The following is a 19,355-nucleotide window of genomic DNA, read 5'->3' on the forward strand; positions in this document are numbered from 1 at the left end:
CCCCCCCCAAGATATAAAATCGGAAGGCACAACAAATATAAAATGTGTAAGATTTTACCTCTAAACGATCTTGACTCATATTAGCAGTCAAGATATATTCAAAATCATATGTATTGAGGAACTGTTCGCATAAAGCTATGGTAGATAAAAGGGTTACTCGCAAGCCTTCAGTTGTACTCCTCATAAGAAATTGATCACGGATAATCTGACTATTTATAAACTTGTGATCCCAGTTATCAAGCCAATTCAAAGCATTTTGAAAGGTCTAGGACAGATTACTCTTAATCCTCATGTTGCATTGTACAACAGATAGGAGAGATAAGCTCGTTCTGGCAACTTATTATTTTCCATAATTCAATGACCTGCATACGTCAAGATCCTTACTACCGTTTCCTTCATTTGGAAAACGTCTGTTCAGTGCATCGAGCATTCCATTCAGTAAAAGTGTAAATTCTATGGTTTTTTGACAATTTACAAATTATGATGAAATTTTGCGGTGATAAAATTATAAACCTACCGCAATGCTGTTGCTGAAAATATATTAAAAGTATGTTCAAACAAATACGTGTAAGCGTAGTACCAAATACAAGTGATTACCAAACCTTAGGAAATTCTAGTTTTAAAATAAAATATTAACAATCAATACTTGTGCTGCTAATGAGACTCTCATCTTCATGCAGTTCATTGGATTGATATGGTTCTGAGTTACTTTTCGGCACACTCCGAGATTGGCTCGGTTCTTACAATTTTCGTAATATAAGTTTTTATACAGCCATTCAATGAAATTACCATCCATCTGTTGAGAATAAAATTACAAGTTTGTAAATTACTCACTGATCTCCATATGAACGAGATCAGTAGAATTACTGTATATATGACCAGTGAGGTCGAGAACGGGACCGACGAACGTCAAGAAGGATACAACACTTTTCACTAGATATAAAGTAAATTCACCTTCAAAATCTTATTAATCTGTAATCTATTTCGCACACATTTTATCAAATGTGGTGTATTCGAGAATATGTAGATTTTTCTAGGTTCATCCATTGGATTTTCAAAGAAATGGCAAGCATTATCTATGTTTCCTTGAACACCAAACTCTGTCCACATCTTCCGATTAGTTGTCGCACCGTCGCAAATGATACTATCTGCATATTCTCCTGCTTTTTCTAGTTCTGTAATTGCTTTCAAGGCAAACTATGCAAGTATTCTCCGAGATGTAGAACCTTTACAAGGGAATGTGGCTATTGAATGGTGAAACTCCCCCCCCCCCCAAGGATGAAAACATAAAAACTAAGGCATAATCTGTCAAGTCATTTGAAATGCCGCTTTCTTGACCTTCTTTTTGTCCATTTCAGAGTCCATCAAATGTCATAGATTTTACATTGATTGAAATGCTTTCCTGTACTTTCATTTCATCAGTCAGAAGAATTTCATGCTGAGCTATTGCTGGTAGATGGAACCGAGGTGCTTATGAATAGTTGTTCGAGATGATAAGGGTAATATGTTGTTGCTCTGCAAAAAAATAAAAGCTGCTGAGCTTCGTATTCATAACAGCATACACAACAAGAGTCATTCATTGGCAAATGTGTTGCGGTTGGATGTAGGACATTTACTTATCGACCCACAGTCTCGAATAAGTAAAACCTAATAAAGAAATTCGAGCATACACAGATTAAAGTTAACAGAGCAGAGCAGTTTATTACACCGAAAATTATAATACAATGGTCAGCTGAATTATATCACAATCATACATGTGTTCAAAGTGCAATAATAAAAATTTCAATATTCTTTACACTAATATTATGTATGAGCAATCTGGCATGAGAATGTCCTGAGAACTCAATTTCATTCATGTCATTTTTATTAACTTCTTCACTCATAGACAAAGTTGATATAATTGGCAATTACGAAGTATAATGAAACAACTTGAATAATTATTATGTAGACGATTTTCAATTGACAACCAAATACAGAGTTTTGTCAGTAAAATACGTTATTTATACAAATTGAGTGATTAAAATGTACAAGATCATAGATTTATAAATACATACATAGATTCGGCAGCAAAAGACGGTGACTGAACGAATTGATTTAATAAAATGTACAAGATCATTGATTATTAAAGCACGTTAACGTTCCGAACTTTGGCCTTACGATGTGCCAAATTAGTTCGTATATAATAGGTGACTAATTAATTTATCATTCGGAAGATTAAAAAAGACCTGTTACATTTCTTGAGGCACCATGTACAGTTCATTAACCCTTCATTGGCCACCAATATTTCAATCACGCCGTTAGTCGCCTAGGTCAAATTTGTCCTAGGCTGATTTTTACCCATTTAGGGGTAAGAAAAATTTTAAAAAATGTAGGTAACTAGTTTGAGGATTCTTTTTGATGTTTCGACAGTTAGAATAATAAAATGTTCAGTGATGCAATAAATAAAAATTAAGAAACAATAGGAAATCGAGTTGAATGACCATTTCAGAGAAAGTGCGAGTGGGCGAATTTGACCTACGTGGCCAACGCAGGGTTAAAATCTATGTACAAAGTACATACCTGAGCGTCAGGAAGATGCAACTTTTCCCAAGTTTTCTTCAAATGTACTCTTCTCAACATGAGCTAATTTGTCATGCAATTTGTTTACTTCTTGTGATATGCCACACAACCTTCGTCTACTTTTTTTGAAAGCCTGAGCTTGAACATGTCTTTTCAAAACTTTCTTTGCTAGCCGAATGCCTCCGCAAAATACTATCAAGAGATGCACACGATTTACAAGTTGAACCAGTTCCAATTGTCAATGTACATGAGTTCTGTCGCCATCTGTTACTCATGTCCTTATAGGCACATCTTGGCTATACGTTTCTGTACTGCATGGCTAGAGGGTCCTCCGTTGCACACTGCTGACTTATTGATTTGGGCAATATCTTCTCATTGTTGGATGGTATTGCAATCAACAGACATCACAGTATGTGCAAACTTCTTAAAAATAAATACTTGAATATCTAATTGTTCGTTCATTGTGATCTGAAATTAGAAATAAAACTCCCGTGAATGAGATGTTCATACTTGGGACTTTTTACATTAAATAAAGTTATTTATAAATAGCTTGAAAACATAAAGATTATGTAAAGTCACATAATTTATGTGAGTTTCCAATCCATTGAAAAAGTGAGTCCGTTTACTGGAAAATGTTTCTCATACTATCATGAACAAGTGTTCCACATTTTTCTTTATAAGAAACATATATATTAATTTACAATTGCTTTCGAATGAGTTCAGTTGAAACTCAGTCTGACACATACCTGTTTCATGAATCATGAGAGCTTGGATGGTACCTGTAGACGATTGTCCTTATTTAGCGAACACTATTACTTTAGGTAACTTCTGGATACTTCTACTCCACCCTGAATGAGGAAGTTGCGGAGTGACTGCTCCCTCGTAAAGCATGTTAAATAAACTAATTTGTAGCGTAGGGGCTATTACTTCATTGGTAATATCTCCTTCGGCAGAAGAAATAAGGAACCGTTCCATTAATATTAGTAGTGGAGTAAATGTTTCAGAAGAAACAGATGGATACTATTTCAGATTTGTACTCTTTTTCACAACCATTCACAAATAACATTATAACCATTGATTGGCGAAATAATTTTTGTTTACTGAATCGACTAATGGATTTACCTGCAAGAGTTGAGGTACAAGAAACTTCCGTGTCAATGAAATCTGTTTCAGCCATTACAACCATATTATCGAGATCATTCATATTATGTTGCTGGGTAACGCAGTTTCAGGTGTGTGGTGAATTTTCAAACGGTCGTCATTCTTACTAAGGAGCAATGAGTCAGCTAGGTTATTTGTTATATCAAATAAAAGCACTCCAATTTCAGCTGCGTGAGCAACTTGTAAAGAACTGTCACATCTTTCAAAGAGCGATGGGACAGTGCCTTTTACAGGACGAACCTTCTGATATTTTCTCTATCATGAAATATTGAGATAGAGTGTTATGCAGTTGAAAATATTTATGTGATTGTAAAACCATTCATTACACACGCTTTAGAATAAATAATTTTGCCAACGTTTGCAATACGAAGCTCTTCATATTGCAGAGAGAAATAATATATGTATCACTTGTATGACTTAGCTACTTACTTGGAACAACACCTTCCCAGATTGATCACGGATAGTGACTTGATCCTGTATTTGATCAGGGTTGAAATGTTTTTGACAAATATATTGAGTCTTTTTTAAAACTATCCCAGTAAGAGCAATTGCATCTCTCCATTTATTGTACAGATCAATTGCTTTGGGAACGGTGAAAAAGCTATATCTTCCCCACATTCGTCTTGTGCACATCGATGACAAACACAACAACTCCTGCCAATATTTAAATAATGTTTCTTTTTATACTTTATAGATATTATATGGTTCATTTGTTTCCGTGGTTCCAACCAATCGAATCATATCATTTAGATCAACGTAGGATGGAATGGATTTCAAATTGTTTGAGTTTGCGTTCTGAAGTTTTGTACACCTATTTATCGATCTTTCAAGAATATATAGAAATAAAACAAACGAACGTTGTATGAATCTGGTAAAAACCAAACATATTCTTAATTTGTATGACTGTGTATGGTTGGTACCAGATTCAGCAAACGAAAATAAAAATTTTATAACAGGGCTAAACTTTGATTATCAATTTTTCCCATTTCTGACCATTCTAGGAGTTGTATAAAAAACAGAAATATTATTTAGAATCATTTCTGCTACCAATGTGGAAAACAGTCTAAAAAAATCTAAGCTCAATTGGCCAATGTGTTATCGAGATATCGTGGCTGCCGATCTGAAAAGCATAGGTTCGATAAAAACGCGGTTTAAGTTTTTATACCATTCAATAAGGTTTGAACGAAATTATTCATACTCACTGGTTAGTCAGCCAATCCAAGTCCATAAATGGCTTTTTTTGTGGCTCAATGAAGAACGATACAATGTTGCTATCTGCGGTGACAGAATAATAGGGACGCTCCGAGCGTACTCCCTTACATTTTTCTAATGCTCGGCTAGTTTTGAAATTATTCGTAAGATTATAAGTTTTCAATATATGTTTCTCGGGATTTTATTACTCTGAAAAGGGTCAAACAAATTGATTCTGAGACGAAGGATTTTTTGCATAAAAATAGAGTAAGGCTAACCCCTTTGGATTTTTGTTGAAAATTTGTGCGACTTTAAAAATTGCTGGAAACAATTATTTGATGCACATCTACAGAATTTTGCGAGAAACCGATTGCGTGCAGTCCAAATTTGCTACGGATAACGGATCAAGAGTTACAGCCAAAAAACAAAAGACTTCCTTTCGTAATTTTTTTGTTGTTGGTCCTTTGCAACTAGTCTAGAAATGGTGGTACGAATAGATTCTGAGATAAAAAGTTTTTCGCTCGAAAAATCATGAAAAAGGAGGGCTGACGTCCCCTTTGAATTTACGTCGTAAAATTTTGAGATTTTCAACAACTCTAAATCAATTTACTTAGATCCTACGTGACTCAATGAAATGTTTTCATTACATGATATCCGAAACATAACTTTAGCAAAGTAATATAATATCAAAGAGGACAAGAATCCCTATAATCATGTGCGTTTCCCGCTTAAAACTGTCGCCTGAACGAGTGCACGCGATAGGAGAGCTTTTTCACAAAACGGGATAATGTTGATAAGAGACATATAAATTACTTTTCTACATGTTTATTTTTACCATACGCAATGCAGTTTTACAATGTCTTTTACGTGTGTTGTTCGCCGAGTTTTTATCGCCTGCTACAGTTCATTATGCGTATGGATATGTGTATTGTGCACACTATTTCATGCATATAATTCTAGTATCGACTGTTCATTTTATTTTCATGTTCTACTCTTTTCATACATAATATATAAATATGATCATGTATGGTAACATATATACATACGCATATGCATATAGTCGCGAAGTCTATTTTAGGCATTGTATGCATATAATTTATATTGTATTCGTGTATCACTTCACAATGGTTGGTTTCTCATTCTGTTATCTAATAGAATATGTGTATAATATATGTAAGTGTATTATACATGCGTAGTGATGCATTCTAAATGTCATTTTCTTCTCTTTTCATGAATCATTGTATATAATTCAATTTGTTTTATGTCATTACATTAATTTCTTCTTATAAACACAAGGCATTTTAAAGAGGAGATATCTATAGCATTACTACTATCATTTCTAGAAAATATCATCCATGGAATAACGACGAACAATAAATAGGACTGCTTTAAGAAGAAGCTACTCTCATAGAGAATCCTCGTCATATCATAAGAGGACTGTAATCCAACAATTTCTCCAACCTTAGTTAATTAGGCCATTTTTTTTTTATAGATAATCTTTCAACTAGAATCCGCAATTACGGTCATCTAAGAAACCTATTAAGCCGTCAGTATTTAGAAAAGTAAGGTGATGTACCTCAGTAATTTTACGAATTCGTCACACGAGATGTCAAAGAAAATCACTGATGATTTGTTAGCCAGGGAATAGAAGCAGAGAACAGATATCTGTTAGTATTCCTGAATGTCATTGTGATCCATTCACAGTGTATTCGCAAAATAGTCAACGATGGTCTTCAAAATGCCTTGCATTAATATGTATGTGGACGCGCGCATGCGTGTGTAGCTTATGGTATATATACGTTTTTTATTCATTATTATATTGTATATTATATTATTTTGTTTTACCGTCGCTACGCTACAATATATAATGTATATGTAGTACTACATTTTTATCTTATATGTAATATGTATACCATGACGCGTATTTATATTTGTGTATTTGTGTTATATGTATGTATATTTATGTGTGTATTTTCTCTATGTATATACACTAGACTGGGCCAAAAAAATTGACTATTTTTTTTTTGAAAAATATATTGAGAATATCATTCAGTATGGCAAAAAAAAAATTTCATGAAATTTTAAGCCCTTAATATTAACTTTAAGAGGTCTATCATCGCTATTTTTGATTTTTAGTAATAATTTGATGTTTTACGTCAGAACTGTCGAAATATTGAAGTGAAAAAATTTATGTTCACTTATCCCTTTATAAAATTAAATTCTCTACAAAAAAGGTCTGATTATAGATTTTTGTCAGACAAGCCGTTTCCGAGTAATTAAGCTTAATAAATTGATATAATTAATCGAGAATTAATCGAGAACTAATCGAGAATTAATCGAGAAATTATATCAATTTATTACGCTTAATTACTCGGAAACGGCTTGTCTGACAAAAATCTATAATCAGACCTTTTTTGTAGGGAATTTAATTCTATAAAGGGATAAGTGAACATAAATTTTTTCGCTTCAATATTTCGACAGTTCTGACGTAAAACATCAAATTATTACTAAAAATCAAAAATAGCGATGATAGACCTCTTAAAGTTAATATTAAGGGCTTAAAATTTCATGAAATTTTTTTTTTGCCATACTGAATGATATTCTCAATATATTTTTCAAAAAAAAAAATAGTCAATTTTTTTGGCCCAGTCTAATATACACACACATATACATACTCTATTTTCTCTCAACTGGGCCGGTATTTAAAATTCAACTTCAAACCTGACAGCGAAAAATGCCATTTAGTAGTTGGGCCAGAACATTTTGTTTGCAAGGTTGAGTTCTAAATGAGATGGCCTCTGCGTTCTATGAAATCATATTTAGGACCACGTTGTGCTGCTTTCATGTCTAATTAGTCTTTCTGCATGATTTTAAAAAGGGTGGCAATAATAAACAAGTTATTAAAATTGTTGAAAAAGACAGTATTGAATGCACGATCAAGCGATTCATCAATATGCACATGTGGTTTTCCACGTCAAATCAGCAGACTACATCCTTCATCCCCTACGTTTTCGATCATTACTTAGTATAATGTTGTTACCAAACCAAACGGGTTTTCGATTTTTTTTCCAGATTTTTTCGACCACCAGTGAAATTTGAAAAAGTAAAACCAATTCTGAAAATGTGATTTTTAAAAATCTCAAAAACTTCACACTGTTTCTATGATTTCAAATCTGATTTTTAAGCAGCACACGGTAATGAAACATATAATCTCATCTCAATATTTAATATTTTTTCGGAAGTTATTAGTTTGTCAATGCAGGAATTGTAGTTTTTATTTTTTGATCGGTCATAATTTTCTCAAATATTGATGGATTTGAATTTATGTGAAATTTAGAGAACTAACAGGAGGTCTGAGTACAGTTAAAGTATTTAAATTTTTTTCGCAAGTTATCTGATCAACAAAATAAAAACTCCGATTCCGACATGGAAAAATTAAACACTTGCGAAGAAAATAGTATATATATTTCGATCCCATTATCTAGTAGGGCTTAAAAATCATATTTTGAATCATAGAATCAATGTAAATTTTTTCAGATTTTTAAAAATGGCGTTTTCGGAATTGGTTTTTCGGTCTTTCTTAAATTTGACTGTTGATTAAAAGAATATGAAAAAATGCCGTGCCCTTTTGGTTCAGTAACTAAATCATACTAAAAAACGATTAAAATCGAAGGGGTTGAAGGACATGAGCTGTTGATTTGATACGGAATGCCCAATACACATATGTAAATCTGTATATCTGAATATCACTAATAAATCTTAACATATATGTATTTCAATATTGCTGGGTATGTTTTGTTTCTTGTGTGTATCATAGATAGAAATAGGTGTCGAAATGAGCTGCTGTTTGTTTAGCGTCATGCTAGCATGACTCTGTGAAGAAATGTATAATATATAATAATAATTTATAGGGTTAAACTTACAATATTTTATACCTTTATACGCATATATATGTATACATAGTTTTCTCATTTCACTCATTTTTCCTCTTTACTTCTTTCTCTTCGTTTTGTTTCTCATATTCTATTCTGCTTTATATTTCCATCATAGTCACCTTAGTATCGTGTGGTGCCAAATTGCCAACGCAAAAATTTCCTGCCTTTTCTTATTTTTTGTTTTCTCATTTTAAATTTATACATCCAAAAATTCGCTGGGCTTTTATTCCCAGGCTGTCACAGCAGCCCATAAATTAATAAATAAATAGAGGAACAACAATATTCAAACATTTTTTTCTCTTTTTTCTTTCTCTCTTTCCTTCTCTCATCTATAACAACATTATTAGAGTCTCTTCGGAACGTAACTCAACAAATGTATAACAATACAACCACGAAAACAAATAGAAGGCACTCTTATTTTTAACAAATTATTAATTTCTTCATAACGACCTAACGACTTTTAGGCCTTCGACACGTTGCATTATGATCGATCGTTTGTCGCGTTGTCAGTGCTATTTTTTTCATTGTTTTCATCCCCCCCGCCCGGTTTTCCTTATCTTATAAACGCTTGAATCTAGACATCAAGTAGATCGATCGATCGACTCATTTGTTACCTTACTATATAATATTTTATGTTACTAGTTATTTTTCTCAATATCTTCTTCATAAACAGAGAGTAACAGTTAATACGCGACAATAGTAGATAATAACAAATTTCTCAACACAGTTTGAAGAAATTCATTCTCATAACCGTCAGAGATTAGGAGTAGAATATCATTCAACTTCTCTTTATAATATCATTATAATAATTTAATTATTGTTATTTGCTTGGAAGCTCACAGCCGACACATTTTTTTTATGGTTTTTTTTTGTTTTTTTTTTCATGTTTTTTTTTCCCCTTAGGTAATTTTATTATTCATTTATATATTTTTGTTTATCTGTTTTCAAATTATTATTCCTTTTTTCCCCTCGTCTTTCATTTCTATATTTCATTGTATAATTTAGTCACTCGGAATTAAGAGATGATGCGTAGTACGTTTATTTATTATTTTTTTTCTATCATCCCTTGCGGCTTATTTATCATCATCATCTTCATTATCATCATTAACGCTGTAACCGTCAAAAATTGTTTTAAAATATTATTAATATTCATACGATAATGAGTCATGTTTGCTTGGATGTGAGGCGACAGATGTGCTACAAGACCTGGGATAGGGTTGAAAATAATAATAATAATTCCAGCTAGACCGCAAGTAAAGCTTTAATTCTCTTCATGATGGAAAAAGAAAAATATGTGGCAGTGCCTTGAGCAACCGTTATACGAATACTAACTCCATCATGTGTGTCCTGTTGTTAATTATCTGTCCATGTTTGTGTATAATGTATGTATGCATGTAATAATGACAGTTGTATTATTATTATTATTATTATTATTATCATCATCATCATCATCATCATTATTATTATTATCGTTACTTCATTAATTAATATCCTTATTATACTTTTATTTATTATCGCTTTTTTCCCCTCTCAATGCTTTTTCTGTATCCTTCTTTATATTTTTTTTCTTTCTTTCTAAGGTATCTCTATTTAATTTTCTTATTATTATCGTTACAATCTTGTTTTTCTTCTTTTTTTTTGAACACATGACCGATCGCTCGTTTTGTACGATTACAAATATTACTTACTTAGTTCATACTACCGTTCTTCGTTTTATCTGTCTGCTACAACTAGTCTAGCCTTGCTCGTGAGATTCGGAATTGCTGATTTGTTTTTAAAGATGTCTTTCGTTTTTTTACATTCTTCTTCGTCTTTTTTTCGAGCCTATCATGCATGCTTCGATTTATTAGATACTACACGACACTGTGGTATTCCAACTAATATTTACTTTTAGGTAAGTAAATGTATGTGTGTATGAGTGTATGTATGTACGTACAGAGAGAGACATGTATATAGGGTTTAACATAATAGGGGCGATTCATTCCATTAGTACAATACGCAAACAATACGGCTATTGATGACATGGAGACATGAGGAAAAACTATTCGACGTTTCTTTCGTTCTACTTCGTGTTGAAGAATTTGTTTATAACATTGAACAAATCAATCACCTCGATTGCCTGTTCGCGCGCGCACACATGCACAAAATATATGTGGGAGTGTGTGTGCATAATGGATCTTTTCATAGTAATTATTACATGTAAAAACATTTCCTTTATTGTTTGCAGGTGATTCATAAGTATGTTATATGTATGTATGTATGTAATATTTATACCTATTCGTATTTTCGTATAATATGTAATAATATGCTATCTAATATATCATATATATATTATATACACACACACACACACACACATGCATACGTACACATATACAAATGTATATATATTATCTCGTGTATATCGTATATATGTATAATATATCGCATCTCCGAATATCGCATTTTAAATATTAATATATTAAATTATCATTACTCATTTTATTATTGTATCTTATATATCTAGGGCCTTTATAACATCGATTTGTCTCTCTTCTTATGCATATGTATATACTTCTATATATCATTTTACTAGCTTTGTTTACTTTTCTGCCAACGGTTCGTTATTACTAATTTTTCGTAATTATAAATATTTAACAACTTATGCTGAGTGGGAGCTGCTTAATATGTGTGTGTGTGCGTATGTGTATATATATATATATATACACGTATGTATGTATGATACATACATTCATATACATGTATATGTATATCGTTGCAAGGAATCATTAAAAATAAATTTGGAAGTTCGTTGTATCACACTCGTGCTTTCCTGTAAGGAGTGTGCAAGTAGACCGTTGAGGGAATAACGAACATAACTATACGATACATCAGGAGCATTCCAATTTTTCTTCAAATTTCAATCATCAATAGGTAACATGTGGCACTTAAGATAAGCCAAAAGATATGCCAACGAAATCATATTTGCAAAAAATAACATGAACCGCTTCTAAGTTTAAGAAAAATCCAAACCCCCTGAATCTTTTCTGCAACGGTCAAAGAAATGAGATTACGAAGAAAATAAAAAAAAAATAAATAAATGAAAGTACGTTTCACGCATGCGTCTTCGTTTCTTTTAAACCACAAAGTTCGTCATCAGCTTTTGAGAATGGTGAATGATTTAAACACACAGATTACAGCATTTATGTGTGTGTGTGTATATATGTATATATATATACCTCTTTTATAGTTTTTATTAAATATATCTCATTAGCGTATTATTATCGTTATTATCGGTCTAATTATTGATGTTATTATTATTCTTTTGTTAATTAATATATATATTTATTTCTTTTTTGTCTTTAACCAGCTGAATTTTTATATAATTATTATATCTAAATAACTAACTATCTAACTATCTAGCTGGCTAGCTTACTTAATTCACTTACTTTACTTAGTCGGTTAATTACTTGCTTTTCGTTAAACACTATTGTACCACTGGTACAGTCGAGGGGCAGATCTGAGTCAGAGAAGGGCTAAAGGCTCAATGCCTGCAGCTGATGAGTGCAATCGCTGATTTGGTTTTGATCACCGCCCGAAAGCCCTCCGGTGTGAGCGTTCCTCGGGGTACCCGGCGGGGTAATCGGAATGCGACCGACACCAGGCGGCGCATCACCAGCTCCCCCCAAGCTATCATCACCAGATTTACTGCCAGACTGCATCATGCCGTTAGGCTTATACTTGTGCTGCCGCAACATCGAACTCTGCGCCGGAGCAGCTGAATATTTTTCCGAAGGCTTTCTCCCTGCTGGCAGAGGCGGTGCAACTGTGTACCGCCGCTGCGCCGGTGGCTGTTGTTGTTGTTGTTGTTGTTGTTGCTGTTGCTGCTGGTGTCCAGGCGTATTGCTCACCGGCATGGCCGTTTGGTAACGGTTTTGGGCCGGAGCGTAGAACTGGACCTGAGGAACGGGAGGCGAGAGGTTTGGGAGAGGACGAGTCATGGGTGAATAAGGTGCGGGTGGCGGACTGGACGACTTTTCGGAAACGACCATTGTGCTCGAGGTCGTTGTAGTTTCTGCGGCGATATCAACGTTTTGCGAATCTGATTGCGCACCGTACTTTTCCCCACTTTGACTGTTGCCACAGTTGTTATTGTCCAAGCTCACCCGTTTGACCGTGCCGCTACTTCGACCCGCGGCGGCGTGATTTTTATGCGAATAATTTCTCGAGGACCTCGAATTGTTGCCGCCGCCCTCGAAATACTGATCTGTATTGTATTTCTGATGACTGACTGTCAACTTTTGAGATCCCGGATAATTCAGACCATTCAAAACCACACCCGTCGTCGGGCCGAACGCCAATGACTTGAAGGACCCGTATCCCGACCTTTGACCTGAGAAGTAAGCTGCTTGACCAGTGTTGGCGCACAACGATCGCTTGGCGAGTTGATGTTGAGGGGGAAAATGAGTCGTCGACAAAACGTTGCTTGTAAATTTGTGAAAGTCCGACGCGCTCGCGTACTTCTGACCCTGTGTCGACGAACCGTGAGGCTTACCGTGATTGTGAACACCGGAGGATGAGGAGATTAACGCGATGCTCAAATTTTGTGACTTGACGTTATAGCTGCCCTGCGCGCCGGCTACGATTGCTTTCGAATAGTCGCGCTGATGCGCTACGATGCTTTGCAATTTTGGATTAACTGTCGACTGAAGGGAGGGATGATGGTGGTGGTGGTGGTGGTGATGATGGGATGACGCAGACGTCGGCGTCGGCAGAAGGCTAGGACCTCCCGACAAAGACGGATGATATTGAGACGACGGATGGGTGTGAGGAATGTAGACAGCTGTTGGGTGATACACAATCGTTCTACAGTGCATCTGAGCTACGCTACCGGCATCTCCCACGTCTGCGTTATCGCTTAAGCATGTCTGCGAACCATGTAAATTGGTGGTATGAATCGCAACTGGATGGTGATAGCTCTCTGGGTATCTATTGGTAATCGGGAATTTAATGGGTACCAAAGGAACCAGCGGTTTCGCTGAACCAGATGTATCACCGTGCTGCGGCTGTTCAGAGTTCAGAGAATCCTAAGTTTTTATTCAATTTTTTCGTTAACTCGCATCAATTCTGTTCTCATCGATACAATTCATTTAGCGCTATAGAAAGGAGCTCTCATTTCATTTGTCAACAAGATCCGACATGCTCGAAGAAACTGTCCAATGATCAAGGAATAGAAAAGTATATAGACAAGGAAATGACGTGTGAGGCAATTCTTAAAACACTCCCTTGTTCAATCTGCTGTAAATCTTGAACGGTTATCTTACCTCCTGCGACTGTGCCTGGGTGTCGTTTGATTGTTGAGGCTGGCATGAACCGTCTGTCGCGTATAACAGTAGCTGCTGGTCAGTGAGGCCTATTGAAGCGTGTGACGGGGGCGGCGGTGGAGGTCCAGCCGTGTACGAGTAGTACACGGGATCGACCTGCGGCTGCGGAGGGCCAGTGGGTACCTGGGGATGATGATGAGGTGGTGGGGCTGCTTGCGTGTAAAAATGGTGCGGCTGCGGTGGGGCTGGAAGAGACGTGAGAGCGGGTGGAGGGCCAGCCGGCGGACTGGTCGCTCCGTTTGTAACGCCCCCAGAACCCGTTCCTCCACCGTTAGTAATGCTCTGAGAGCTGCTAGCCGTATACAAGTACTGAGGCGTGCCGGCCGCCGTTGCCCCTGTGTAATATGGCTCGTACTGTAATTATAAACGAATCTATTTCTCAGGGGAACATAAGGGAAGTACTTGGTGAATATATACAAGCATCACAAGGATCGTTACGAACCTTCAACGAGTTCTGTAAATAACATTGAACACTTTTTTGAAACACATTGAAATTTTTCAACTTCGAAGCGACCCCGATTTACTTGTTTATATATCCCATTATTTAATCTATCAAGTTTGTGAGACGATCAATTTGAAAGAAAGAAATCAAACTGTCCATCTCTTTGGCCACATGCAACGCGAGATAAGGTAGCAGTGTATAATGACGAATAATATATTGAAATAATAACAAATAACGTATTGTAATGGTAGCTAATATGCATCAGTTTGCAAGATTGATCTAATTGGTTTCATTCCATTTCTTCCCCCCCCCCCCCCTTTTTTTTTACAGCATTTAAATTTTGCTTGATCGTTAATTGAATGCGAAGGATACAAAAAATTGAATCAAGGCAGTTAAGATGATGTATGATAGTGGATGAAATATTTGTGACGAAATATAGGAAATCGTAGCTCGAAATTTCACCTGTACAATACACCTAGACAATACGATAGATCAGGAAACCTATTTTACAATGGAGAAACATGAACGATCCGTTTTTGTGAAATAATTAATATGAAGATGAGGCTAAGGTGTTCTTAGGAGCGATTAAAAGTATCAAGTAGGTGGAATGAGGAGATATTAAAGTGAGAGTATAAAACGATACGTAATGAGCAAAAAAATAAAAATTATGTTTTTGATAGTTTCAAGATGAAGGAGTGTTACCAAGAGTTCAGGTGTTAGGAGTAATGTGGTAAACACTGAAATATTGCGTTTCGAAGATGATTCACAAATAAAAGAAAAAAAGTAAATACAACCTATCGATGCAAACACATATACAAACACGAAAAACCAAGACATCTAGATGCAAAGAAAGGGATAGAATTTGCGAAATAAACATATACACACAAAGTGATGCAGCGAGAGTAAAACAGTGATGACACACATAAAACAAAGGTGGTAAAGCCATGTTATTTAAAAAAAAAAATCAATTAAGCAGGACATGCTAAATAGAAATACGTGCAATGCTGCACCCTGTGTCGGAATGGATTCAGTAATGAAAGTGCTTAGAGATGCAATGCATGCTTGACACGTAGCATAGACCATATACCTTCAGACCTCAATACTGTATAGCGTCGAGAAGGACGTAAGTGGGCAGTTGCTGAGGGTTGGGTAGAAACGCTGGTGGGATGCCTTCGCCCATCAGACCGTTTGTCTGTCAACCGTAACCGATATACCATACATATATATGCATATGTATATATGTATATATATATATATATATATATATATATATATATATATATATATATATATACACATATTGAGTGTAGGGCTGACGAAAGTAGAGAAAAAGATGTTTGTGTATCCAAATGTACTTTTTTCTTCTTCTTTCAATCTTCCGAGAGAGAAAGAGAGAGGGAGAGAAAGAGAGAGAGATAGGAATGGTAATAAAGTACAATCTTCAACAGAGCCAATGTGCAGCTGAAATATTTTTGATGTTTTTTGTTCTTTTGTTTCTATAGTTTTATCGAGTCAGGTACCCAAGTACAGATTTTCATTTGTTGTCAGAAAGTAGAAAATTTTTTATTATTTGATGGAAAACTGGCTTACCGACATCGGCGTGTATTGGTACTGCTGCGGGACATACAAAGAAGGTGCTGGGCACGGATACATAACCGGAGCGAATGTTTGGTGTCCAGCAGTTGCTTGCGGTCCTGACGAATGAAACAAGTGATTGGGTTCTAATTTAACTTTCGTCTGGAATATTCTTGATTTGTAAACTTCGAGATGCAGCCAAAGAACATGAAACTATTTTCACACTGGTCTGGTTTGGCAAGTTACGAACACTTACCAAATACACTGGTAGCTTGATATATGGTTGCAGGATCGGCGGGAGGTGCTACCGGAGTTGTAGGGGCTGGAGCTCCGGCATTGTAGAAAGTCATGCCGTTTTGGTACGTTAGACCCATGCCTGAAAATAAAAACGTTTCCAGGAAAGCCGAATCAACAAAAATATCTCCCAAGAGATTCAACATATGTGGAGCTGGCGATTCGACTTACCATTTGTGTAGTAATAGGTGTTTGTGGGTACTGTAGGGGGAGAACCGGAACTACTGTCGTAAGATCGATTGAAAGGCTGTTTCTTTATTGCGGGAGCAATGTTGAGCTTTCTTTCCCTCAGCACGATGCATTCTGACTGTAAAAACGGACGGATTTATGCACGTGACATTGGGAAAGAAAAAAAATTCACAATCGAAATATGCTCTATTGGTGTGAATCTACCTCCTGTTGAAGTCGTTTAGCTTCCTCCTCCGTTTCAAAGGTGACAAAACCGTATCCCTTGGAGACACCGGCTCTGTCCGAAATTATTTTAGTTTCCTTGACATTGCCGTAGGTGGAGAATAACTGGGCAAGTTCTGCCTCACTTGTGCTCGCCGAGATACCACCAACGAAAATTCGGTTCGGGACTAATGTGCCGTACTTAGGTGCTGCCATTGCAAGACTTGCTGCAGATGCAGGGCTGGAGGCTGGACTAGACCCCTCTGTACCTCCAGTCGATGCTGAACTCTGAATAAAAACGAAGAAAATGGAATAAGGAAATTAAGTGATGTCATTGAAGCCGTCGAAAATACAAACAAGATGGATTAATGATCCGATTTGAAATTATGTGTTGCCTTTATCTGACGCAATATGTTCATCCCTTAATGTTCAATTGACGACGCTGCAGAGGGGGAAAAGAAATGAGCCAAACAATAATTACCGAGTGAATGTCAATAGTCTGCAGCTGTATCAGAATTTCGTTATTTGACTTGCGATAATATTGTTACCTCAAAGAAGCTGACGCTAGCCAAAGTAAATGGATACCAAGTGATTGTAAAAATACACAATACCCACACATTGCACATAGATATATCTGTATAAAAGAAATATTGACACAATCGCGGTAGCACGAGTTTGTTTTCCTTTTTTTCTAAGGGCATAAATTTGATGATACGGCACAGAAAAGAAATGAGGACGATAAAGAAACATTCGATTATTCTGGCAATCGGTTGTGAAGAAATGTGAAGAAAAAAAAGAAAATAATACAAGCACACATCATAAGCCAGTCAATCGATGGAAAATAGGTGAGATTAAGGTTCCGGTGATGAAACAAGACTTTTCAACGTCAAATAATAAAAATACCCGAAAGAAAATGTTGAAAAACTCGTCTCACCATCTTCCCGAGGATTCAGCAGTGTTTGTGTTGATAGACAGAAGTCCGAGATTATCAGGAGGTCCCCTGGCTTCGCGGGACGTCACCTGGGCGCCCAGGGACTGCCAAGGACCGCTAGGAGGATTTCAAAAGGACTCCCAGCCTCTGGCGAAGCTCCTGTTCTTCGCAGAACCTCCAAACACCACACAGAACCACTTTTACAAGATGGCGACCCGCGCGCCCACTTTTGATCAATTTGAATCAAATGCGCAAAACAATATAAGCGGTGAGATACTAAATCTTGTGAAATATTCGGAAACTTGAACCGCTCTGTTGCACGATTTAAACTCAATTCATTCTCATACCGTCGTTAAATATTCAGATCGAATAATTTGGCATAATGTCTTGATTATTATTTTTCTTAGATATCCTTTTTTCTCTTCGATTTGTTTTCGTGTCAGCCTTTACTCCACTCGCCTGCGCGAATGTGTATAATCGTCGATGCGTGCGTAAGTTATGTATATGTATGTCGTACGAATGTACACGCGCACATGCCAATTTAAGAAAAATAGAATATTCGATTTTACGTCGACTGTAGAGCACGCGAGTGTACAGATGAGAAAGTTAATCAGTCGAATTCGACGTAAGATCATTACACGCTAGTAATTGCTACCGAAATACTTTCATGTACGAAGTTATAAAATCTACGAGTAGAAGAAAACAAAATATAGGTAGTGTCATTGATGAAATTTCGAAAATTCAACATGGCAGCAGCTCCGCTAGATCCTACGCTCTTGTTCTAATTTGTAAATAAATTTTTTCGATTGCCTGACATAACACAATGACGACACAGAGGATGCTTGAAATAAACGTATACTGACCAATTATCAGGATACAAGTTAACGGCCGTGCCTATACGATCAGTAGAATGACGCGTTACGTACGATCGATCCCCGCACAATACAACAATTATTGTATTAAGGTTATGGAGCGCTTGGTAATGAGATTATATTGAGTGGCTATGAAGAGTTGGCTGTCATCGCGGAGGGAAAAAATGGAAATAATCGTATCGTTAGTTTTCTCGAAATTAACAAGGACATAATACGAAACAAATACCTGTTTGTCAGCATTTAAATTTTCTCGCCACTATCCCACGGTCAAATAGTTAGGAATTACGCGCGTTTCGAAATTTTTCTTAATCATGGATCGTGCAGCGCTAAGGATGTGAATCGCGACGAAACTGTGGTTCTAAAAGGATCCGTTCGCGCTTAAGTAGCAGTAGCAGTGTCTAACTAGACTAAAACCGGAAGTGGCCAGGGCAAGCGCGCAGGCAGCGATGATTTCCGAATATTCAAAATACGATAGTCATTTTTCGGTCATTAACATGCGAGCAACTTTTCAACCGATTAAGTATTTTCTACCATTCTTATTATTTGATGGTCTCTTAAAGGGTCAATGACACCCTGACATAGGGTCCGCATACCTAATTAGCTTGCGTAATTTGTGATTACACACAATGAAATAGAAAATAG

At 36.1% G+C, this 19,355-nt stretch overlaps 1 protein-coding gene and 1 long non-coding RNA gene across 7 annotated transcripts; both read right to left on the reverse strand.

The window, feature by feature from the left end:
* Window positions 1–702: 702 nt before the first annotated feature.
* LOC124180372 lies at window positions 703–4,471 on the reverse strand. Its single transcript, XR_006870249.1, has 4 exons — window positions 4,150–4,471; window positions 2,560–2,982; window positions 955–1,515; window positions 703–796 (listed from the first exon to the last, which is right to left on the reverse strand). It is a non-coding gene; the product is annotated as an uncharacterized LOC124180372 (long non-coding RNA).
* A 6,749-nt stretch (window positions 4,472–11,220) lies between these two features.
* On the reverse strand, window positions 11,221–19,066 carry LOC124180325 (TSC22 domain family protein 1-like). 6 transcript variants are annotated; one of them, XM_046565727.1, is made up of 8 exons: window positions 18,940–19,066; window positions 17,845–18,016; window positions 16,914–17,198; window positions 16,692–16,827; window positions 16,483–16,602; window positions 16,242–16,345; window positions 14,150–14,563; window positions 11,221–13,912 (listed from the first exon to the last, which is right to left on the reverse strand). In XM_046565727.1, the coding sequence occupies exons 2-8, from the start codon at window positions 17,845–17,847 to the stop codon at window positions 12,362–12,364; spliced, it is 2,613 nt and encodes an 870-aa protein (XP_046421683.1). In that variant the 5' UTR covers window positions 17,848–18,016; window positions 18,940–19,066; the 3' UTR covers window positions 11,221–12,361. The 6 variants fall into 6 exon arrangements, with proteins under 6 accessions (XP_046421683.1, XP_046421684.1, XP_046421682.1 ...); XM_046565728.1 differs by lacking the exon at window positions 18,940–19,066 and adding an exon at window positions 18,705–18,921; XM_046565726.1 differs by lacking the exon at window positions 18,940–19,066 and having other exon boundaries at window positions 17,845–18,692.
* Window positions 19,067–19,355: the final 289 nt, after the last annotated feature.

Source organism: Neodiprion fabricii, chromosome 4 (genome assembly GCF_021155785.1).
Source record: "Neodiprion fabricii isolate iyNeoFabr1 chromosome 4, iyNeoFabr1.1, whole genome shotgun sequence".
NCBI lineage: Eukaryota > Metazoa > Arthropoda > Insecta > Hymenoptera > Diprionidae > Neodiprion > Neodiprion fabricii.

Coding starts and splice junctions, on each gene's coding strand:
- LOC124180325 (XM_046565727.1), bottom strand. Junction 16,828..16,913: donor CTAAACGACTTCAACAGGAG/GTAGATTCACAC, acceptor CCGTTTTTACAG/TCAGAATGCATCGTGCTGAG. Junction 13,913..14,149: donor CCCAGGCACAGTCGCAGGAG/GTAAGATAACCG, acceptor ATAAAAACTTAG/GATTCTCTGAACTCTGAACA.